This window comes from Thalia democratica, chromosome 1, assembly GCF_965202585.1.
Source record: "Thalia democratica chromosome 1, ktThaDemo2.hap1.1, whole genome shotgun sequence".
Lineage (NCBI taxonomy): Eukaryota > Metazoa > Chordata > Thaliacea > Salpida > Salpidae > Thalia > Thalia democratica.
Genome location: NC_139165.1, coordinates 5,939,126 through 5,964,990, shown reverse-complemented (window position 1 = coordinate 5,964,990; position 25,865 = coordinate 5,939,126). Strand labels below are relative to the sequence as shown.

At 23.5% G+C, this 25,865-nt stretch overlaps 1 protein-coding gene across 1 annotated transcript; it reads right to left on the bottom strand.

The window, feature by feature from the left end:
* Nucleotides 1-1,488: 1,488 nt before the first annotated feature.
* Nucleotides 1,489-14,250, bottom strand: LOC145832925 (uncharacterized). Its single transcript, XM_082940129.1, has 3 exons — nucleotides 14,117-14,250; nucleotides 10,822-10,976; nucleotides 1,489-2,898 (listed from the first exon to the last, which is right to left on the bottom strand). The coding sequence occupies exons 1-3, from the start codon at nucleotides 14,205-14,207 to the stop codon at nucleotides 2,722-2,724; spliced, it is 423 nt and encodes a 140-aa protein (XP_082796255.1). The 5' UTR covers nucleotides 14,208-14,250; the 3' UTR covers nucleotides 1,489-2,721.
* Nucleotides 14,251-25,865: the final 11,615 nt, after the last annotated feature.

Sequence of the window (25,865 nt, the reverse complement as noted above, 5' to 3'; positions counted from 1 at the left end):
ATAAATAAATAAAAAATAAAACATCGATTAAGGGTTAGGGGAAACAGTGATAGTAAAAAAGTAATAAAATAACAAAGTTACTAACCAAGTGTAAGGGGTATTAGTGATAACAAGAACATAAAATAATAAATTGAATCCGTGCAAAAAAGTCTTCATGAAAAAGTGTCTTCGTGCAAAAAAGTCTTCATGAAAAAGTGTCTTCGTGCAAAAATGACCCTTCGTGCAAAAACGTCTTCATGAAAAAGTGTCTTCGTGCAAAAATGACCCTTCGTGCAAAAAAGTCTTCATGAAAAAGTGTCTTCGTGAAAAAATGACCCTTCGTGCAAAATGTCTTCATGAAAAAGTGTCTTCGTGCAGAAAGTGAAAGTTTGACTGTATTATTTAGATTTTAAATATTTTTTAAATTAACTTAAAAACTCAACCAAAGACAAAATCTTCTAAACTATATTTCCAATACTATAAGTTTCAAGTTTTATTTTGTAAAGAACCTTTTTAAACCTTACGTTTTTCTAAACGTAAAATTTTTTGGTATTCAACATACACAGAAATTTTTTTATTTTGCTTTTTCTATATATTAAAAGTTTTAATTACACAACTTCGTAATTTTGCTTTAAAATCCAAATTTTATTATTGCATAAAATACTGCAATATTTTCTTTTTATTTTTTGCATGCATCATTTAGTATGAGCTATTTTTTAAATTCTAGCAAGTTCATATTACATCAAATTTTCTTCGCAAATATTTTACATAACTGGTTCTATAGTTGAAAAATGTAAATGTAAAGTTTTATTAAGAGTTTTTATTTTAAATTAAAGCATCAAACTTTAATAAATTTAGTCAAGAAAATTTTACAAATAAATATAGTATAATTAGGTTCATCAATATTGAATTTGTATAAACCAAGTATGAATTATGTAGTGAGTTCTAGTAAGTTCGTAAAATTTTCACTACAAAAATCTTTTAGACTTTAGTTTTATGTTGAAACATATTTTCGTGAATAGAAATTTAAAATACTTTAATTCAAAAAATGTTTAAATTTAATCTAATACGGTTTTGAAAATGCAAAAATTTGGTCAGATTAGTATAAATTAAATTTCTTTAAATTTTAAAGTTTAAGATGATCAGACCTTTTAAGAACTTGAGTTCAATTTTAAATATCATAACTAGATTAGAAGTGTATAAGTTCTCAAATACAGAAGCAGGCCATATTTTTTATAAAGCTTAAAAAGAGTTTTAAGAAACCTTAATTCTTAACAAACTAATTTATACATGTTTATGTAAAACTTATATTTATATAATTCCTTAAAGGTTTTATATAATGATAACATTTGGACTACTTATAAATAATAAAAAAAACAGTTTTCAATTAAATTTATTACAATGCAAATGTTGAAGTTACGAAACATAGGCTAAAGTTAAAAATTCGAAAAAATTAAATAACAAAAAGAAAATGTCAGTAATAAAGATACGTCTTAGTTAATAAATATTTACAAAATAGTTCATTAATATAAATATATACAATAAATACATATGATAAAAAATAAGTTCTTTTAATTGCACGTTAATAAAGTGTACAAAAAATTAATTTTAAAATAGGTTTTTATAATCTTTCAAATTTTATCTTGGAATTTGTTTAACTTTTTTAAACTAATTTTAGTCATATAATATACTTTATACAACTAAAAAACACAAGTTTAAGTTAGGAGTATTTGACACAAAAATGTACAATCATTTTTTTAGTGGAATCAAAAGCAAAAGGTTTTCAAAATTGTGTTGAATAAAAATATATTTCACCAAAATTTTTCTATTAATACAAAAAAAACACCAAGTTTTGTTTTAAATTTTTGTACAAATAATATACTGTAAGTATTTTGGGCAGCTTTTATTTTCGTATAAAAATAAGACCACCATTTTCAAACTAAATTGCCTAGTAAATTTTTAATATTTTGAAAACCTTGGGTAAATTTTAAGTACTTTATAAAACCAGTGTTAATGTTTGATAAACTTTTGTGTGTATATATTAGTTTAGTAGCGTTAAAATGCAAATTAAATGCTTATATACAAAGTCTATGTACAAAATATAACCCTGAACCAAAAAAAAAACAAAAAATTAAACGAAATTGATATAAAATTATGTTGCTTTCAAAGTATAACTTGAAAAAATTAGCAACAGAATGTAAGTATAAAGAAAACTTTAGGACTCTTTTAGGCTTTAGAAGAGACTTTTAGGCTTAAAAAAGCTCGTTTAAATTTTCAAATTTACAAAAAGAATTATTATTTTAGGTTAAGTTGTGATAGAATTGTTAACAATATTAAACTTTTGTCCATTAAAATTAGAAAAATATATACATTGCTATGTACAAAAAATCCCTTAACCCAATAAATAAGCTAAAACATAAAAATAGTTTTACAATTCGTATTTTATTGTGTTAATTTAAAAACAATAGTAACTTTGTCAAGTTCAAATTAGCAACAACATAATGGAAAAGCACTGTAATTGTGCTGTACACTAAATATGATACATTCTTTTAAACTAAGTTAGCTTTGAAAACAGATTTGAAAAGTGGTGTTGTTATGAAAACGCTCGAAAACAGAAAAACGCAAAAATCCATTGAAACTTGTGTCCGCTAAGAAATGTTCAGTGCAAATATGAAAACGTACGACTCTGGTGTCAAAACGGAAATTTTCGAAAAAAGCCATAATGGTCGCTTTTCGCACGTGTTACTCTTCCTTGTCCTTGCCGCGCTTGAGCTTGGGCAGGCTGACCTGCGGCATGCTCGGCATGTTGGGCAGCGGGACGCTCGGAAGCTTGGACGTCACCGCCCCCACTGTCCCCGAAACCGCCCCGTAACTTTTGGTTGCCACGGCGACGGTGGCGTTCTTGCCAACTTCTGCGGTCTGTAATTGGTTAGTTTGCTTAAAATGATGCAAATACAGTGTTTTGATTAGTTTATCCAATATAAATACAAGTATAACTTATGATGGTAGTGTAGGTTTGGCAAAAGTCTGAAATAGTTACTTATCTATTTTGAATATTTTAAGTTTCTTATAAGACACATATCAAAATATATTCTCATGTTCACATAAAAATCAAATGATAAATTTTTGAAAAGTAAATACTTGGAATCTTCCTTTGGTCATAAAAAGTATTAGTGTGCACAAAAGTTGTCACAATTTTGAATAAAAAAAGCGACATATTTACATAGATTATTTGAAAACGAACATCTATATGGGCATTAACCAACTTCAATAGTTTAATGACTTTTTATAATTTGTTAGAGACTGGTATTTTACATGAAAGTAAAATTCAAGCAACTTATTAATTTCTATATGAAATAAAGATTTTTACTGTGATAAATGACTATTAAACAATTTTAAAAGTAAATTTATCATGATACCACAAACAACAACTAAAAATATTGATACACCATAAATCATAATAAAAAGGTAAGATAACAAAGAAACTAAAACGATAATAAAAACTCAAGCGGATATCACAGTTTATTTTAATATTTTCTAGACGTTTTGTTTAATGCAAACTATTCTCTTGACGATAAGCGTTATTGTTACTTAATAGTCTATTAAAGTTGAACTTTAACTTATTTTTACACAATATCCGGCTATTTTTTTATATATAAGCATTAATTGCTTATTTAAAACAAACTTAAATCAGTCGTATCATAAAACAACATTTTTGATTATCATATATCAACATACTATGTAAACATAGTATCTGTCTATATAAGTATATATGTTTATGTTTAAAAACTATATATTAACAATAATATTCTTATAATTTACCTTTGTATTATGCACTACGAAAACTTTTGAACAAATAAAAAAGTTTTAATCTAGTTCTATTATTTTATCAAATAATTTGTTACAGACTGAAATTGCATGTAAATTAAAAATCAAAATATGAAACAAATCATTCAAATAACCACTATAATATTATATTTAAGTTGCTTAATCTAAATAAGTAATAAAATTTGATATGTTTTTTGATACTTTTGATATAAATATAAGTAATAAATCATCAATATCTTTAACAAAAGGTCTAATATAAAGTTTAATTTATGTCAACTTTAACAAAAGAAGCCATTAATATTATTTTGTATTTTCGATTTTTTGCTAAGAAATAAGTTTAAAAGCTTATTGAACTTAAATAACATAATTTAAGCAGTACCTTTAATTATCAATTACCTTAGACCTACTAGTAATTTTTCTAAATGTATAGAAACTAGTTAAACTAAAGAGCAATGTTTTATTTTTAAAATTAAAATCAACTTTAATAAATTAAGCTTTACTTTAAATGCATTTGTAAAAAAAGTGGTTAAAATTAATTTGTTAACTCAAGTTATCAACAACATGGTATTTTTATTTTTATGTTTGCTGGTTTTAAACTAACAATTAATTTTTTCTAAACATTTTCTATTACTAAAAATATTTTAATAAACGTTTTAGTATTTAAATTTTATAAAACACAACTTTTAACTGATTCTAAAGGTATTTGTACCAAAAATAAATGTCTTAATATAATTTAAAACAAACGTGCTTTTTAATCACATGAATTTTCAAAGCTCACACGACATAATTTATTTGAATAAAATATTTATCATATTATTATATTTACACAAACTTTTATATATTTCACCTTAACCTTTATTATTTACTGATTTTTCTTTTTTTTGGGAACTTGATTAGCACCAGTTATTAAACAATACATTTTACTTACCTTTAAACGCTTCTAGGCAGCTTTATTCTATGGAAGAAATATTTTATAGAAGTAAACAACACAAGTATTAGTTACAGTATATTCCAATTTTTGTAAAATTATACAAAATAAACTTCAAAAAGTTTCAACAACATACTTTAAATACGTTTATATTTAAGTGTTAGACAGATTTAGGTTTTCTTTAGTAATATAATTACAATCATGTGGTTTTTAATACTAATTAATACACCCGTACTCAAGTATTTAATTATTTTCAATCCCGTTCAATTTAATTAGTACGCAGACTAACAGTAAACAAATGCAAATTTTGACTCTTAAAAATTTATTAAACATAATTAGATTGTTTAAATTTTGTAACAAGAATTTTTGTTTTATAACAACTGTCAGTTTTACAGATTTGAATTTTAGTAAGTGAATTAAGTTTGATGTTTAAAAATGCAAAAAAATCTAAAGATAAATTTTCAGCTTTGAAACAAATAACTTAAATTTAACATAAATAGATCATAAATAAATAAACAAAACTAGTTAAAACAATTAGCAAAATTATTTGAAAATAAGCTATATTTAAATTAAACAACGTAATTAAACTTAAAATAGAATTAGCTAATTTATTTTTTTAAATAAACATTTAAATTTTATTATACTTATATATTTTAAAATGAGTCAAAAAGTTAAGAAAAATATATATAAACATATATATTTGTAGACCTTACAAAATTAACCAATATATTTACGCAGTATATGAAAATTTTCGGTCTAAAATAATCAATATTGTTAAATTTAGTCGAAAACAATTAGTAAAATTATTTGAAAATAAGCTATATTTAAATGAAACAACGTACTAAAATTCAAAATAGAACTAGCTGTATTTAAATTTTATTTTTTGAACTAAAAATTTTAATTTTATAATATGTATGTAAGTATTTTTAATAAGTCAAAAATTAAGAAAAATATATATAAGCATATATATTTATAGACTGTACAAAATTTATTAATTTATTTAAATGCAGTGTATGAAAATTTTTGGTTAAAAATAATCAATATTGTTTAATTTATTCAATAATAATTAGTGAGATTATTTGACGCTAAGCCTGAAAAGTGCACTGATGTATATTCAAGTTCATATTAAACATTTATGCTCGAGCTTAACTGAACAGCTTTAAAAAAATTACTTGTGTCTTTTTTTCTATTAAAACAGATGTTAAACATTTTAACAGTTTCAAACCATCTTAAAATTTTTAAGTTATAACAACTTGTAATTTTTCTCCTGTTATTTTTATTATATGTAACTCACTTATATCTAGTTTGAAATTAGATAAAAATTTAACTAATAATAAAAAACAATACACATTGTAGATATAACCTTGGGCTGTGTATAAACTTAATTCTATCAGCTTTAAGTATTAAATAATATTTTATTAAAGTATTAATTAAATGTTAATGTACTCAACTACAAAGAATTTGACTTTATTAATCGAATGTCGTGAACTTTAAAAGTTTGAACTTTGAAATGAAACTAGAAAATTCACTTTTGATTTTAACTTCTAAGCTTTAACAAATTTGAGCCAAATTTTAATTTGAAAATGTCAACTGTGTTTTCAATATATTTAACTGTGTTATATAAACAATTGAACACAATAAAACATTAAGAAACAGACGTACTAAACTTCATATTAGTACATAATCAGAACTAAATATTATTAATAAACTATAAATTTCAAACTTCAATTGTTATTACATAAATAAAATTAACTTTACTTTTTTGATAATTTCTTAGATTATAATTACTAAAACATAATGAATAAAAACTAACTTCATACTTTAGAGTGTAACTAAATAGAAATAACCTTTTACCTTAATAACCGGTAAATTAAACTTAGTAGTTTATTTTTAACTAGTTCAAATTACACTAACAACATAGTTTGGTTTATGTTTTAAAATCTAATAAAATATTAGTTTTATTTAAACTTTTTAACATACAGTATAAAATTAATATTTTAAAAATGTATAACGTATGAATACGTAATAAGAACTCAACAATCAAAGCTACATTTATTATTTATTACATCAGATTTTTTTTAATTTATTACATCAGGAATTGTATTTTTTTTTTATTACATCAGATATTGTTTTTTTTTTTATTTATTACATCAGATATTATTTGTTTTATTATTTATTACATCAGGTATCATTCGTTTTATTATTTATTACATCAGATATTATTTGTTTTATTATTTATTACATCAGATATTATTTGTTTTATTATTTATTACATCAGGTATCATTCGTTTTATTATTTATTACATCAGACATTATTCGTTTTATTATTTATTACACCAGATACTATTTGTTTTATTATTTAAAACATTAGATATCATTCGTTTTATTATTTATTACATCAGATATTATTTGTTTTGATCTTGACAGAGATGCAATACATGTCATGAAAATAAACTGAAGTGCACTTCAAATAAGTCGACAACAATTTAACGTTTGGCAATTACAACTGAAAAATTATTGATGAGTTTAAAAAAAAAAGAATCATTAAACAAATTTTCTTAGAAACTTTTTTGAATAAACTTTTTTTTTTGTAAATTAAAACTTGTATTCAAAACTGAAAACAAACCAAAGTAGTTTTCAACTTTTTTATTTTTGTCCACTTAAGAAGCTAAAGCATTTGTCTTAAAAGTTTCATGTTATAAAGAAGCTTATTTTGTAAACTAAAACTGAAAAACAAACTAAAGAGTTCTTGAGCTGTTTTTTTTTCCACTCAAGTAGCAAAAATAGGTTTAAAAAGTTTTAAACTTAAACAATGTATTGTCAACTGAGTATAGATTAGTTTGAGTGTTTTGTTCAAAACTCAAGTTTTACGATTCAATTGTTGCACACATGTATGTTTAAAGAACAACTTGTTAGTTTTATCTTACTTTGATTGTATTTTTAAAAGTTTTTTTTTAGTTTTTGCTCAGAAACTAAAGTCTTACTATTAGTATATTTAAGTTCTTTTCTATAAAAACTTATTTTTCAAATAAATGAAAAATCTGATTAACAATTTCAAGTTTGTTGCATTGCCAACAAATTTATATATTTTCGTTTATGTTTTGAAATAAATAAAACAAGCAATAATTTAGATGTACTAATTTTTTTTATCTTATATATACAAACAAATTGTTCATAGTTGTTATTTAGTTTTATTATTGTGTTTGTTTTAATTGAAATCTTTATTAAAAGCTAAAATTTTATTTTATTTACTTATTTGTAGAAACTTAAACTGTTTATAAAAATTTTAAGATTTAATTATATAGATATATATTTATAACGTTACTTTTAACAGTAATAAAAAAAGGGAAACTATGTATAAGAAAAATTAAACCCAAATTTGATTGGATTACATATGAAAAATATTAACTAATAATATTACTCCATTTAAAACAGACACGTATTCAAAAATCACATAAATTTTTGCGGTGATTTTCTTATAAGAAACAAATGTGTATTTATCCATACAGTCCGAATAATCTTTTTTTAACCGTAAAATTACATAAAATAGCCACAAATAAATATATCATGAAATATAAATGAAATTGCGTGATCAAATTTAACGGTTTGAAAAAATTGTGTGTATTTAGTAAAACCGAATGATTTATATTAATTTTTTCAAAGAATTGTAGCAATATCAAACCCTTTATAACATAATATTGTTTATAAGACAATATGAAATCATTAAAAAACATTAATATACATACAAAGTATTCTGTTTCAAATAAAATAAAGAACTACATATACCAAGTTAATTAACACATAAACTATAAGATAAATAGATACATTTCATAAAAGAGATGTATTATGACAATTTTTCATAACTTTTAAAAATGAAAATATATAAAATCTTATCTACTTTAAAATTAGATTTTACCGAACTTAATAAAACTTCTCTAAACTAAATTAAAAACTAATATGTAAACTTTTTATAAATAAAAACTTAAAGTCAGTGTTTTTCTGAGGCGCTATTTTTTATATTTGAATATTTTCCAAATACTGATCGATATTGAGAAAAATTTTATAGAAAACAAACAAAATTCATGTAAATTAAGGAAAAACAGTGTGTCCTGCATATTATAAGTTCCAAAAATAATTTTTACTTTCACACTGTTACTACATGTTCCAATTTTATAAAATTAATATTCTGTTAAATCATTTTGAAATTCAGTTATCTTAAGTGTGTAAAATTAGCTTTGTAAAAAGTAAACATCATAATTTTTCAATTAAACTGTATTTAAAAACTTGTACTTTTTTGTGTTTTTTTGATTAAAAAACAGTCAAGAGCATTTGTCAATCTATAACATAAATAAATATTGAGCTATCATTTTGTGACCATTAAAAAATTTGAACAATATATGTTAAAAGATTTTAATATTTTTCAATTTGTCACGAAAATTTTATTTTGTTTTATGTACGCACTAAAGTGCAAATGTTTCATGTAGAATAAATTAATTTATTAAGCTGCGGTTTAGTTTGCCATATGCCTGCTCATTAAACAATATTCAATAAAAAAAAATTCCGAGCAATACTGTTTTCTTTTAACGTAAAACTTTATTTTGTTGCAAAACTAAATAAAATTTAGTTTTAGGATCATTCAATTAAAGGGCTAATATTTTTCTATTGAATTTACTGTTTACTGAAACTTAAAAAAAAATCACAAATTTTATTTTTGCTTATAAAAAATTTAGAAAACTATTGCATGTTTATGTTATATAACATTTTTAAAGTTTTTAATAAAAAACAAAATAGAGCTAAAAGCATTAAATTATATTCATAAGAATTCGTATCATTAAACTATCTTCTTCGTGAAAATTTTGTACAAGAGGTAAAAATAATAAACAGTTCTTGCCTTATACCACTACTTTTTAAAGACTTCAATATTTATTTTAATTTACAATTGTTTTAAAACTTTATCATTTATTATACAAACTTATAAACAAACAATTTTATTATGTTTTCATTAAACATACACAACTTTCAATAACAACAACATACAATAGTTTGGTATCAAAGTATGGTAAAAAACCCATATACTTATTAGTTTGAAACATTGCAGAAATATACAAAAAAAAAGCTGAACACATTACATATTTGATTGGGTACAAAATAGTTTTGTAAAACAAAATTTGAGAAAATTCATATTTGTAAACTTAATTTTTCAGCTTGAAAAAATTTTTATAAGCTGAAATAAACAAATTTTTTTATGTGTTTTTTTTTTTCATCTTTAAATTTCTGTTTAAACAATGTTCTTAAGTTTTAAGTATGAAAAACTTAAATTCAAGTGGTCTGATTTACATGTTTCAATATTTCACAAACCTTAATGACATTTTAAAAACTCATTAATATCACTTATAATAAACAAATTTTATTTTGATATAATATCATGAATATAATCATAAAAGTTTGTGGTTGTAATCAATTATTAATAACATGTTGGTAATCAAAAACAAATAAACAGTGTTACTTCGAAAAATATGCATTTTGCTAAAAAACACAAAACTTTTAATAAACATCTTTCAAAATTTTTAGAAAAATAAATAGTGGAAACAATAATTATTAAGAAATAAAGTTATTTATTTTTTGAAACTTTGTCATATCAATGTGTTACAATGCTTATTCATACAGTATTAGTTAGAAATTGAAGTTCTTTATTATTCTCATAGTAAAAGTAAACAAGTGTAATTATATTTTTAAGTTTAAATACAAGATGTTTTATGGTCCTTAACATGTTTAACTTTTATAAAATACTTTCAAAACTCAAGTTTGTATTACAAACAGATAAAACTTGTACACATGTTTTACAAAAATAAGTGTTATCTGATAAATTTACACTTGAACTTCATTATACCAGCACAATAATTACAACTAATTCAACAACTTGCAATAAAATAAAAACTTGTTCTTTAAAATGTTCTTGCAGTTTTATAACTCTATAAGCAGATTACAACTAGTCACTGCAATAGGTATAAATAGGTATATAGGTACTTTATTATTTTAATTTATAAGTAAAACTTTCTAAAATCTACATAGCAACAACAAATTACCTTAGCAACGACTGCGTACGACGTGTTGCCAACCAACTTGACCGCCCCCACACCCAGTCCGATTGTTCCCCCGACCGCCCCCTTGGTCAGGTTGACCGCCCCACTCCCCATTCGCCACATCCACCCCCCCTGGTTTGCTGGGGGCTGCTCGGTTGCTATGGAAAGAATATATGGTTGCTATGGTGATAATTACATGAGTAAATATGTAAGTTTGTTTTGGTAACCAAAAACAAGATTTGTAAAAAAAAATATTCCTTTTCTCAAAGTTGAACAGCTTTAATTTCATGAGTTTGTATAAATAATTTGGTTGAATTATAAAAATCTAATGCATTTGAATTATTTTTGAATCCAAAATTTCAAACTAATCGTTTGAAAGTGATGTAATAAGGGGTATATAATAACAAACTTTCACAGTACTCTTTTTATTTTAAACTAAAATATGTTTCTGTGTATCCAGCGAGTTAACGCACTTCAAAGGAGTTCTATAAAAACAACTACTATGTATTTCAAAAATAACTAATATGTATGCGATGTTGCTATAGAAAGTTTATGGGTCAGTTTTTCTTAAATTTAATTTTCGTGATAAGATGTTGCAGAAGGTATTTAAATTAAGTATAAAACAATAAATAAATCATTAAGTATAAATTAAGTAAAATTAGGTAAAACATTATTAAGGTTAAACACTATCAAAATTATATGGGTATAGGGGGACAACGGTGATTTTTACTAGTTGATCTTACTTTGTAGAGTTTAATCTGAGTTTAAAGTAACTTATATTATTATTATATAAGCGATCAAATTCAGTGACCTCAATAGGGAAGGCGCAAAAAAAAAATTCAATAAAATTTATCTTTGCCATCATTTTTCAATCACTGTTTTTCAAATTTTTACAGTAAGTCCATAAATAATATTTAAACCAGTTTAATTCTGGATGTTTTTTTTTTTAATTTTTTGTTATTTTTTAATTTATAATATCGCAACATATAAGGCCATAGAGGGGTTTACCATGTTTTTTACAAGTTCATCTTATTTTATAGAGTTTTTTCTAAGCTTCAAGATGCTTTTTATCATTTTAAAAATTCGAATTATTTTTTGAGATATGACCAGTCATAGTTAGGCCGCAAAGTAGGTTCCCTATGGGAAGGAAAAACTAAAACAGCAAAAAAAGACTTTTATTTGAAATCTATCTCCTCCTACATTTTTTAAGCAATCTTCTTCAAACTTTCACAGTCTAATCATTATACAATAACAAAAAAATGCTACTTCGGAATTTAAAATATTTTGTAAAATGTTTTTTTTTGAAAATATTTTAAAAATATTTAATTTTTGTGATCAATTTTTTTTTAAATTATTAAAATTTGTAAGTAATGTTTTTTCCTTTTAATATAAGGAACATTTTCTGAAAATTTGAAGAAGATTGCTTGAAAAATGAAGGAGGAGATAGATTTCCAAAAAAATTGTGGTCCATGCACTTGCATCAGAAACTTTTTACAAAAAATTAATATCTCAAAAATTAAATGATATTTTTGAATTCTATAAAAACTGGCTTGTAGTTTGTATTCAAAGCTTTCATATAACAACCAAAGTTAATTTTGTAAAAAAAAAGTGTGTTATCCCCCCTATGGCCTTAAATTCATGTAAACTATATAAATTTCTGTTTCTGTATAAAAAGCTGCTGTTTCTAAAAGAACTTCTGAAATTTTAAGGTCTTTAGGTTGGAAAATGGAGGAGAAGATAAATTTTTAGTGATTTTTTAAAATTGAAAAAGAAAAAATTGTGGTCCATATATTTGTATTGCAAACTTGTGACAAAAATGTCTATATCTAAAAAACTAACTAATTTTCTTGGCTTGTAGTTTATACTTTAACCTTTCATATAAATATAAATGTTATTTTTTGTAGAAAAAATATTAGACCTCCCCCTCCATATGCCCTTAAACTCAATTGTTTGATTAAAACTATATCCTTAAATTATCCAAAAGTTATGATTTCAACTTTTTGTTTAAAAAAGGCTAATAGAGAACAATAAATTAAGTTTAATGAATAACAATTTATTTATATATAAACTGTAAGCACAAACGTTTACAAAATGACAGAAATTACAAATGAATTTTTGTAAAAAGTAAACTTGATAACAGACCAATAAAACTATTTATACGTAATTTAACACCATTGTTGTTGTCAAAACATTCTTAGTAGGAGAACTTCTTCAAAAGTCAAAACATCGTGGTTTGAGATTAATTACATTGTCATGATATGTTTTACTTAATCTCGTAAAACTAATTTGAAACCAATCAGTTTGAACTTTATCTTAAATTATTGTTTGATGTCTTAAAATTACTAAAATAAAACCAGGAAATTAATTTTTGAAACACATTTTTAAGTGTTAGTTTTAAAAGTGTTCTCTTATCTTTTTACTTGCAAACTACAACCTTAGCTAATAAACACATTTTACTTTTAATAATTTTACTCTTATAAAGTTTTTAATAACAAAACAACTATAGGTTATATATAACATACACAAACTAGACTAAATAGATTTAATAACAACCCATAAGATTTTGATAATATTTTAACTCTTCACTGATACTTTACATGTAACTCCTTATCTTTACTAAAAACTTTATAGTAATAAAAGTAATTGCTAAACCTGTGCCATGTTTTATATATTATCATAAAGAATTTTAAATTAATTATTTACATTGGCGTATTCAAAATATACTCAAAATTACGAATCTGTGAAAAAGCATCAGGAAAATTCTAAGCTCTCTCAAGCAAGTTTTGCAAAAAAAAACAAAAATAACACCTGTTTTCCATTAGTAACTATACAATATTTAACAATTGTTAGTTTATATGTATTTTAAACAAACTTATTTAAAGTTTTTTAACCTTTAATACTATTTAAAGTTTTGTGTTACTAACAACGTCAATAAGAATTTAAAATACTCTACTTTCAATCAATTCATTCCTTTAAATGCCCTTAAGTATGAAAAAAAAGAATTAATAATTTATATGCATTATCTAGAAAACATTAAAAATATTTCAAACAAATAAGGCCCTTTTTTGAGAATTATTGTAAAACATGTAGCAAATATTAAAAAAATTTATAAATTTAAAACAAACCAGATTATTTAACAATACTATTTAAAAATTATCTAAAAAAGGAGGAGTTGGGAAATGAGTATGGAAAACCTTTGTAAACAAAATGTAGCAAAATATTTATAACAAACCTTTTTATTGATCTACTGATATAAGATGTAACAAGTATTAATAAATTTTAAAATTTTAAAACAAACCAGGTTCTTCTTTTTGCTTTTGTTCCTCATCAGCGGTTGTTTTGTACTGGTCTGAAGAAACTGCATTTGTGAGGTACGAATTTTCAGTCATCTTCTATTGTGCTTTATACTGATGATTTTATAAAAAAAATTCTGCAAAAGTTTGCTGTCTTTACCATATCAAATTTATTGTGAAATGTTTATTGAAATAGGAAGTTTAACAAAAACGTTTATCATCAAAACTGTTAAATATATTATTACAGAATATAACCTGAACAGGTAAACTTATAAACTTTTTTTTTTAAATTTTGCAATGCTTTTACCTACAAGCACCAAAATAAATTAGTTTAAAGCTTTTAAGCTTAGACGTTTAGCTTTATTAAACTATTTTAAGAAATGAAAAACATATGAAAACAACTATTTCTTAATTTAAAACGTTTTATTAGTTTCAAATAAACATAGCTGATGTTTAGTTTGTCTATGAAAATATTTAAAAATACTTTTTAAATAAAAAACAACAAGTACAAAATACATAGTTAGTCTATAAGTACAGAACCATTTTAAGCCTTTTTTTTTGTGTTATTATATTTTTGTGGTAAAACATATTTACTTTTCATATTTGTGCTAAAAAGTTTTATCAATTACTTAAGTTATGTATTAATTTATAACTTTAAACAATTTGTTTAGTTTCTAAAAATCTTTCTTAAGCCCAATTACTATTAAATTCATATTTGTTAAAAAATGCATATTATAAAGGTTTATTTTCATTTAGTAATTAACATTAGTTAGTTTTTGCAACTTTTAACAGATAAGAAATATAAGATTTTAATTTATAATTAAAATTTATAATTGTTTATAAACACTTCAATTGTATACAACAAATAATTATGGAAAATTTTGTTGTTCAACACTAATTTTTATATTAATTTATATTGTATCTTTATTTTGTTAGTACTATTTCCTAAACATTTTTATGACTATTTATTTTTGGATTCAGATAAATAAAAGGTGGTAGGGTAAATTTGTTCTACTAAGGGTAAAGAACCTTTTCATATTGTTCTTTTTAAAATTTATCAACTTAGCTAACAATTGCTTTTTAACTTTTAAAAAGATTTAAATTAGTCTTATTCAGATATAACGGGGCAAATTCAAAGTGTTCAATAGGAAAAGGCCATAAGGGGGTAAAACACTTTTTTTTACAAGAATTAACTTTGGTGTTTATATAAAAGCTTAAAGTACAAATTACAAGCCAGTTTTTATAGAATTCAAAAACATCATTTAACATTTGATATATTTTATTTTTTGTAAAAAGTTTGTATACAAACATATGGACAACAATTTTTTTTTTAATTACTAAAATCTATCTCCTCCTTCATTTTTCAAGCAATCTTCTTCGAGTTTTCAGGAAATGTTCCTTATATTAAAAGAAAAAAATGTAACTTATAAATTTTAATGGATCAAAAAAAAAAAAAAATTATGTAAAATTTTTTTTTTTAAGTCTTTTTTTTTCAAAAAACTTTTATAGTCCAAAGAAACGTTTTTTGTTATTGTATAAATGTTAGACTGTAAAAGTTCAAAGAAGATTGCTTGAAAAATTTAGGAGGAGATAGATTTTAAATAAAAGCCTTTTTTTGCTGTTTTAGTTTTCCCTTAGGGAGCATATTATGCTGCCCGACTTTGACTGATCATATCTCAAAAAATAATTCAATTTTTTTTAAATGATAAAAAGCATCCCAGAAACAACTCTATAAAATAATATCAACTTGTAAAAAACATGGCTTACCCCATATGGCCCTGGCCCCAACTATGGAAGGGTCAAGTTAAAAAGTAGAAACAAAACTTTTACATTAAAAATATATCTTCCCCTACCGTTTATAAATGAAATGTTATGTTTCAAAGATTTATGTAATAAAACAATGTTTTACTTTATCAAATGTATTTTAATAAATTTTTAATTAATTTTTTATTCATTTAGAATTTTTCTTCAGTTTATAAAAAAAACTGTTCTTAACTGTTTTCAGTGTAATTTCAAACTAACAAAATATGCTAAAAATTTAGAGCTAGATTTTTCTTTTAGATTAAAAAAGTAAAACCTAATATATTTTTGCTTATTCAGTCATAATTTTTTTTTTTCAAATTTTTCCAAAAAAATTTGTAACAATACAAGGAACATTTCCTGAAAAACTTAGATCTATTGTACAAAAAAAGAAAGACAAAGTAGACTTTTTGTAACATTTTCAAGTTGCATGAAAATCTAAAATTAAAGAATTGATGTAATATTTTTTTATAAGAACTACTATACCTCAAAACTCAAATAATTTTTTTGTATACTATGAAAACTAATATATATATATATATATATAAAGTAAATTATAGTATATTCATAGTAGACAAAAGTTTTATTTGAATTTTTTTTTTTGAAAACTTTTACTTTCAGTAAGAACTAGTGGTAGTTTTTATAAAAAACTCTTACCCCATCAGTTGAACATTTAACATGTATAATCTTAAAATGGTCATTTTTTGACTGAGCCAAGCAACAAAACAATAACTATTTATTTCTTATAGACTACAATTACAAACTGTAATAGGGTATTGATAAAAAATTGATTCTTTTTGTCTTTTTATTTTAAACCCTTTTTTTTAAATCAAAATATTAAAACTAAAAAAAATTATTTTAAGATTTAGCTCAATGGCATTTTTTTTTAATGCTAATAAGAATAACATTTGACAAATTTAACCTTAGCATGAGCTATTGTGAATTAAAATGTTAAAATATTTACTTCAATTTGGTACAGACATTAACAAGGTGCAAACTAGGGTGAATCTGGTATCCCTTGAATATAAAAATTTTACAGTAGAATCATATAAAAATGTACTACAAAAAACTAGCTTACTAGTTCTTAGCAAATTTAAGCTTGTGAAGTTTCAAACTTTTTAATATTTTTATTGTTATAAGGCAAAAGTAGGAATCATAATTTTGGTTTTTACAGGTAATATTATTTTAAAACTTTATCCAAGCTAGAAGCTGCTTTTTCAGTTATTTTAATATAAGCTTATTTTATAGGATACAAACAATCAAACAAAGTTCAAAAGTTCAATAGGCTTCTTATGGATGAAGCAAACTAGAAGAGTAAAAAGAGACTATTTTATTAAAAATTACCTTCTTAAATTTTCAAGCACTAGTTTATAGAATTTAATATGTTAGTATATATTTAAAATTTTAGAGTTTTTCGTCAGAAATTTGAAAATGTTAATAAATTTAAAATAGAATTAAGACAATCTTGTTATAATATCAGGTAGAAGAGATATTTTATTTTTGTAATTTTAAATAGACAGAAATATTTTTAAACTGCTTGTAAACTTTTTTTAAAGTAAAAACAGTTTCATAAATTGTTTACGAAACAAAAGCTTTGAAAATTTTTGCTGTGCACAATATTAATCAAGAATGTTAACATGTTTCTAATGGTTAAAAAATATCAGACTAAACTATTCCAACTTTTAAAAATTTTTGAGCAAATTAGTTATTTTTTTTAAAGGTAGAAGAGTTTTTTAGAAATGTTTTTTTTGAAAGAACATCTATTTAGAATTATAACAGTTTTTTATTTTATTGCGTTTTATGAATACTTATTTTTATTTGCTTTTCAAGTTAAATTCACCTGTAACAATGAGAGTGAACTTTGTGCCTTGAAATTTTGTTAAGTCTGCAATGGTAAGCAATTTTGCATTCTATTGCCACATAATAACACAAAAGGACTAAAATGGATTTTGTTTAGGGGTTTCGCAACTCAGATAGCCAAAACATTTTGCAACAATTTTCCTATTGCATTTGCTTTAAGACATTTTTACAATAAGATTTAAGAAAGTTAGCCATTAAAATCAATCTATTTTTTTTATTATTTTGATCTTAGTATATACTTTGCTTTAAAATCCAATATGTTAATATTTTGTAAACTGTAGAAGTGTGCAAGTTCTAGTTAATAGTAATAAGTAACTAAAATACATACACTTTTGTTAGTTGCACAAAAACTTTTATAAAGACTATGAATAAAAAAATTCAAAACATAAAACATAAGTATTTTCTGAAGTTTTAGATAAAATGTTAAACTGTGTAAATTAAAGTTTGGAAAAACTAGTTATAATGAAGCTAATATTTCGTATAATATTACTTTAATAAACCACTGGGTGCGATCTGGGAACTTCAATAATTTTCAAAGTTATAAAGATCCTATGTACAAGTTACACATAAAAAATTCGGATACACGACAAATATTTTTTTTTTGCTTAAATAACATTTTAAACGTATTTAAATAAATTGACCTTCAATAAGCTCGATTTATAGTTGATATTTTTCAGAGGCTTATTAAAAACCCTACTTTGTAAGTACTTTGTAAAACTAGACTTAGATGGTAACGTAAAATATTTGCTTTAGGTATAAATTTAAACATAAACAGCTAATCAATCTTAAGTTGTTTAAATTTTAACTTTAATGAATTTATAATTTTAAACCTTTTTTTTAAGTAAAATCAAATTAAACATAATTCATAGCCTACAAATATTTAAATTTAATTCCTTTGTTTGATTTTATAATTTAATAAAAAATAAATAAAGTTGGTTAAAAAAGTTATTAAAAGTATTACAAACTAAACTCTTAAAAATACAGTTTTAAATTTTTGATAATTTTAAACAATTTTCTATTTTAAAATAAATATAATTACTGTGAACATAATTAAGTCTGATTAAAATAAATCCAATTTAAATGTTTAGCTTACTATTGTACTAACATTTTTCTTGCAGAAAGTTTTAAATTTTAGAAAAAAATGTAAAAGTCAAAGCCTATATATAAAATTAAACTTTGTAACTTGACTATAAGTTTGATAAAATATTAGTTAGCCAATTATAGTACGACTCGATAACCGAAAGGTTCCTTTGTATACCAGACCAGGTCCTTAGACACCAAACGTTTTGAGCGCTTTTTTATCGTTCAATAGACAATATACTATATGACCATTGTAAAATTTCAATAAACAGTATCAAAAGCACAAAAAGTTTGACTTGGAAATAAATATTATCTGTTTAGTAACTACTATCATGGTGAAAAAAGTATTGTTGTGTAAAAATAAAATTACTTTTTAAGAAGTAGTTAAACATTGACTGTGGTGTACGACTTGATAACCGAAAGGTTTCTTTGTACACCAGGTCCAAACTTTTTGAGAGCTTTTTTTATCGTTCAATAAACAATAGTAATTGACAATCTGAACAAAGAAAGTAATGGTGAACGGAAATAAACAAACATTTTGCAAGTGAAATTCATTTCTATGAAAATTTTAACCAATCTAATTTCGACAGTTCAGATTTTAATGATTTTAAGCTTTCTTTTGGTGAACATTAAAAAATATCTTTATTCTACTTAAATCTTTTTAGTTACTGACAAGAGCATATTTTATTTATGAAAAATTTAGAAAAGTTTCTGAAATAAGGCTTTAAAGTATGATCGTTTAAAGTATTTATTTTTAATATTTATATTTTTATATATTTTATATTATTATAATCTTATCGTTTAGACCTATATAAAAACATTTATTTTTTAAAAATATATAATTTTTTGAGATGTGGCCGTTTAAACTTTTTTTTAAAGAGATTAAGTTATTGGAATCTGAATTTTCATTTAACCATTAAAAATTAAAAAAATTTTGTGTCAAATAAAATTTTCTAATAAAACATTTAATAAAAAGAAATGTATGTAGTTTGAAGACACATTTACAAAAATTATATGAAGAAAAGCTTAAATTTAGTCTTTGTGAACAACTTGATATCCTATAAAATACATTATAAGCTAGAAATTTTTGCTCGTGCAGGATAGTGTCGGTCGTAATTTACAGACTCATTGAATCTGAGGAGCTAACAAAGCTAGCGAAATATTAAATGTCAACTTCATAAGACTTTAAAAGAAAATTTAATTAAGCATTTTAAGAACAAAATTAACCTATTTTTGCTATTTTACGCTCTAAAGAGTTAGTTAGTGATTTTGTTTAAAGTAGTTCCAACTACCCAAGAAGTAAAAGTCTTATTTAATACAAATAAGTTTTTAATACCTTTGATTTTGTACTTTAAAAAGACAATACTTATTTCAAAACAGGTCCGTGATATATAAAAGTATCTTTAATGCAGCGATGTTTAAAAATCAAGTTTTTTCACCTTGATGATCTTTGTTTGCAAAAACTGTATTAGGCTTACGACATTCAGTAGGGTTGATATTATTTCATTCCTAACAAATCAGGAAAATTACAACAGCTTAGGAGCTGAAATCTTGGTTGTCATTTAAGAATTCTCAAAGAAAAAAAATGATGCTTTCGTTACTCATGAGGTTCTCAAACTTTTAGTTACACTTTTGTACAAAAAATACAAACCAAATATCAACAGTTTTACAAACCATGACATCCACAAAACACAAAAAAGAAGCCATCACTAGAAGTGTTGATTTCCGCACGATAAACCAATTTCATTTTGTATGATTTGCAGTACAATCTTTAGTTAAAGCATAAAAACAAAATAAATAAGAGATCAACTAAATCCAGACATCCTAACAAATATACTTATATACAAAAGATATTTATTTATTTTTTGCAAAATGTTTATAGTTGAAAACTACCACACTATTATACTTGTTGCGAAAAGTTCTCCTTAAATACATAAGTAAACGAAAAAACACAAATTAACTAACAATACAATATACTTCTCTAATTGTAATTAACTTGTACTGTAGGTTCACATCCAGTTTGTACTTTAATGACATATAATTACGTAATCGGATCTACATAGCATATTAAATAACTTAATCAGAAAAATTAAGCTGTCTTTTTTTCACAACATACAATTAGAATTAGAACTTTATTTGTTTAATAATAAGATTAAAACTCTTTCACTCAACTACTGATTAACCTTTTTATACTTTTTCAAGTTTTTTCAATGAAATTAGGTAAAATCATAGCTTTTAGCCTTTTGTACATATTTAAATTTAATCTAAATAGATTCTCGCGGGCTAAACGTTTTTAAAACTGAAAAAATAAAGTTTTTAATTTTTTAAGCAACAATCTAGTCTAGACTCAAAAAAATAATACCACATGTATTAAAAATAAAATTTATATCATACATATAATTTATTATTCAAACTTAATCTCGACATTTCAGTTCAAGACATTTTTTTTTTCATAGCAAGGATTCTCCTCGCAGGCAGTAAACTGTTTACAGTAAGCTGTAATTAAAAAATGTTTAACTTTTATTAACCAGAAACTTTTTATCGAGTAAAATTTCATTTTTAGCTATAATTGTAGGTCAGACATAAGCAACGTACGGTATTTTACAAATAAATCTTTTATAAACCGCTTTAATTTATCAGCACAACAACTTTTTGTGCTTTTTATATGAAAAGTTTTAAAACGGTTGATGAACTTAACTATAATACACATAAGTAGCATTTGAGCTTTTGATAAGTTAAACTATAACTAAAGTAGTGGTTGTTAACCGAATAGTTCGATGATTTTTTTAAAGACTTAAATAGACGAACTATATGAAGAAATAAATAATGTCAAAAAGTTTATACTTAAAAAAATTTACTACTTACTATTTATTAGCAACAGTTTTATACTAGTACTTGAAATTTTTATTTTTATTCAAACTTTCAATAAAAATTCAGTTGATAAATTAATATGTAAAAGCAAAAAGTTTTTGACCTGTTTTAGTTTTACTAAGAGGTTTGTTGAAAAAAATAAACTGTTATACATCGAAACTTTTTTACAAACAAAAATTATAGCTAGCTTAAAAAATTAAATGGACAAAGAAAAAATTTTGAATTTTTCATAACAAGCACATTTCATAGAACACTTGATTAAAGTTTGTTACTAAAAGAAAAAAAAATTATCCTTCAGCTCGGTTATATTTATTTTTTGATAAAATAAAAATTTCTAAACTGAATTAGGATAAACTTAATACTTTTTTTGTACCACAGATGTTTTTGTGTTAAAACTTTATTCCGATTAACGGTTAGTCGGAATAAAGTTTTAACACAAAAATCTGTGGTATATATTCTAATACGCTTAGCTTATCAGGATCTTTAGGATTTAACGCCTTTTAATGTTACATCTTATACTTTTTTTGTATTAAACAAACTTTGTTTTTAAGTACTATTTTTGTTTGGTTATTCTTTTATATCAGATGAAACTATCTGATATTTATTTCAGCGTTTCCCGGTTAACATACAAAGCTACCGTTCGGTTTTCAGATTATTGAAATTTTAACATTTCAGTGCCTTAATTTTAATTTAATGAAAATTAGAATTAATGCCAAGTCAAAGTTAAAAACCTAACTATTTCCCGGTTAAACTACAAAATAGACATTTTAGTCACTGGGTTGTACATGACGTTTTGTTGTGTAGAGACATTGAAAGCTTTGCAACTAAATATAGAATAAATATTTATGTTGCAGATTGTTGGTTGCAATTAGACTTTTATGTAATGTAAATAAAGTTAGTATAATCCTATGCTGAAAATGAAAATTTGATTTAGTATAATCTTAAGTTAATATGTCTGTAACTATTTGTTCTTTTAAAACATTGACTCTGTTTAACAAAAAAAAAAAATCAAAATTACATATCTCAAAGTAAAATTTCTTTACAGAAATATTTTTAGAAGTCAAATGTTTGAATTGGCGTTTGGTTTTTTAGTGGTGTGTAGCTTGATTGGTAATTACCTAGAATGATGTTGCACCAATATCAAGCTGAAATTATATTATAATTTATGTCTATTTTAACCATAATTTTTGGCTAAAAGTTTAAATTTAATAAATACATAAATGAAATTAAACTTTTTCAACATAAACTAATAGAACTTAAATATTGAATCTGTTTTATTCTACAATAAAAAGCAGTTATATCTATAGAATATTTTGTCTTAACTACAATATTTTAAAATAAAATCATTTAAATTTAGTTAATAATAAATAAACTAAAATTACTATGTATTTAATTAGCTTGCTTAAAACAGAGTATATTTTTAGATTAAACATACTTGGCTTAAAACATTGAATTTTAGCTTAAAATTGTGGTTAAAAATGACATCAATTACAATATAAATTCAGCTTGATATTGTTGCAAAGAATTGTGGTTAAAAATGACATCAATTACAATATAAATTCAGCTTGATATTGGTGCAACATCAGCCTTGGTAACATGGTTGCCACTTTACCTGGAAACCTGGAAAAACCTTGAAAAACCTTGAATTTGAGACAATTTAGACAAAAATAACCTGGAAAAACCTGGAATTTTTAATAGTTTTAACATTTTCAGTTGTAAAAATTCGATTTGACACCAAAAATCTATCATATAAATAAGATTTTTATGTCATCATCAAAAAATTTTTTATTAAAAATCACAGTCAAAGTAACTTTACAGTATCTTTTCAATGTTGTTATGTTGTATAACACAGTTTCTCATTTAGAAATTAACTTAAAACTAAAAATAGACCCAAAAATGTGTACTTTTGAAAACCTGGAAGAAATTTGGAAAACCTGGAAAACTTTTTGAAAAAACAAAAGGCAACCCTGAGGTAATTACTGCTTGATTGTACATTAAAAATCATTACACTAGTATCATTGATCATAAGAGTCCAGTTTTAGTGTTCAATAAATTTGTTTTCTATTTTTTAGTGGTACAAAAAAACCAGTCTCAAACTCTACCTTTTGCAAAAATAAATATTTTCTGGGCAAGGCCATTGTGTTACATCATATGTAATTTTAGCTGCCCTTTTAATATTTAACTTTTAATTAACCCATTAACTATCTTAAAAACAAAACCCTTATGACATGCCACACTCACAAGGCTTAAGTCTTTTCAAAAAATTCAAAGCGTTTAAAAATCATTAAGCTTAAGTTATGGCCATAAGGGATTTTTATTTTTTACAAAAAATAACTTTGGGTTTTATTTGAAAGCTTTAAGTACAAACTACAAGCCAATTTTTATAGAACTCAAAAATATCAATTAATTTCTGAGATTATGTAAAAATTATTTTTATGTAAAAAGTTTCTGAAACAAACGTATGGACCACAAGTTTTTTTGGGTCAATTTTTTTGGAAGTTTAAAAAATCACTAAATATCTATCTCCTCTTTCAATTTTCAAGCAATCTTCTTCAAGTTTCCAGGAAATGTTCCTTACATTCTAAGAAAAAAATGTTACTTATGAATTTTATTAAATAATAAAAAAAGAGTCTTTCAAAAAAAGTTAATTTTAATCTAAATTTTTTTAAGTCCAAAGTAATGTTTTTTGTTATTGTAGAAAGGTTAGACTGTGAAAGTTTGAAGAATATTGCTTGAAAAATGTAGGAGGAGATAGATTTAAAATAAAAGTCTTTTTTTGCTGTCTTAGTTTTCCCTTCCCATAGGGAACCTATTATGCGGCCCAACTTTGACTGGTCATATCTTAAAAAATAATTTGAATTTTTAAAATGATAAAAAGCATCTTAAAGCTTAGAAAAAACTCTATAAAAGAAAATGAACTTGTAAAAAACATGGCTTACTCCCCTATGGCCTTATCAAGTAAATAACTTACTTGGTGTTCACATACTTTAGATCTTAAGCTTCTTTATTTTCTTACTCTTTTTGGAGTTTATAGTTGATATTTTATTCTTTTGATTGTTATTCAAATGGTGTGCCACCAAGGCTTTTAAGTTAAAGTAAAAATTAGTCTATATTTTTTTTGTAAAATTAGTAATTGATAAAGTGGTTTACATTAGGAGGCAAGTCAAAAAGAAACAAATTTGCTAAACATAACCAATTTTTTACCATTTTATGTGAACAAATAAAAAGACCTTAAGTTATCTTTTTAACATAAAAAACATTTTTAGAAAATTATATTAAACAAGTTGAAATAAAATTTTGAATGTGGTTGGCAACCCATAGCTTAGAGGTAACCACAATTTTTTCATTATTTTTTCTCAAATGTTATGGTTTATAATTAGTTTACTTTAATATTTTCAAACCCCATTTAGAAAAAAATATTTTTGCTAGCATCACTGTAATATCACTATTAGGATGAAAAAAAAAACAGATTTTTTGTTGCAAGTTTTTATCTTTAAAACAAGTACAAATAGATTTAAGTTTGTCAATGTTCAAATTATTTTGTTTGGAACAAAATTAAACTTTATTACTGCTGATGTCCATATATGATTTCAGCTCCGTGAAATTGTCAATTGCAGGGCTCCAAATACTCAGACTGCTCAAGGTAACTTAAGCAAATTTTAATTCAAACTCTAAAATATAGTTTAATATTTTTTGCAAAATTCAAGTTAGCTTGGATATCTTTTTTAAAACTCAGCCTAGTTTTGATGACTTAAAAAAACTGTTTTATTTTATTCATTTGTTGAAATTTTAGTATCTTTAGGTATTTAAGCTTGATGATTATAGTATAGTTTCAGCTTTTGGCCCACATTATTATTTTTTTAAACATTTTCATAAACTCAGGCCAACTCATGCTAACTTGAGTTCAATTCAAGCTAGTTTTTGGGTCACTCAGACTTTTTTACCTTAAAAAGTGGTACCCATGTAGTTAAGCAATATTACATAGGTTTTACTTATCAAAAAAATTTTAAAAGATGCAAGAGTAATTTAAGGTTGCTTACTGATTAAAGTATTTGCTATCTTTTGTTTTAGTTATACCAACATAGTGATAATTAACAAGAATTAATTTTAAGTAACTAAAAAACTTTTGCTTAGTTAAACACT

Coding starts and splice junctions, on each gene's coding strand:
- LOC145832925 (XM_082940129.1), bottom strand. CDS start 14,207: ATGACTGAAAATTCGTACCTCACAAATGCAGTTTCTTCAGACCAGTAC. Junction 10,977..14,116: donor AAAGCAAAAAGAAGAACCTG/GTTTGTTTTAAA, acceptor TTCTTTCCATAG/CAACCGAGCAGCCCCCAGCA. Junction 2,899..10,821: donor CGTACGCAGTCGTTGCTAAG/GTAATTTGTTGT, acceptor AACCAATTACAG/ACCGCAGAAGTTGGCAAGAA.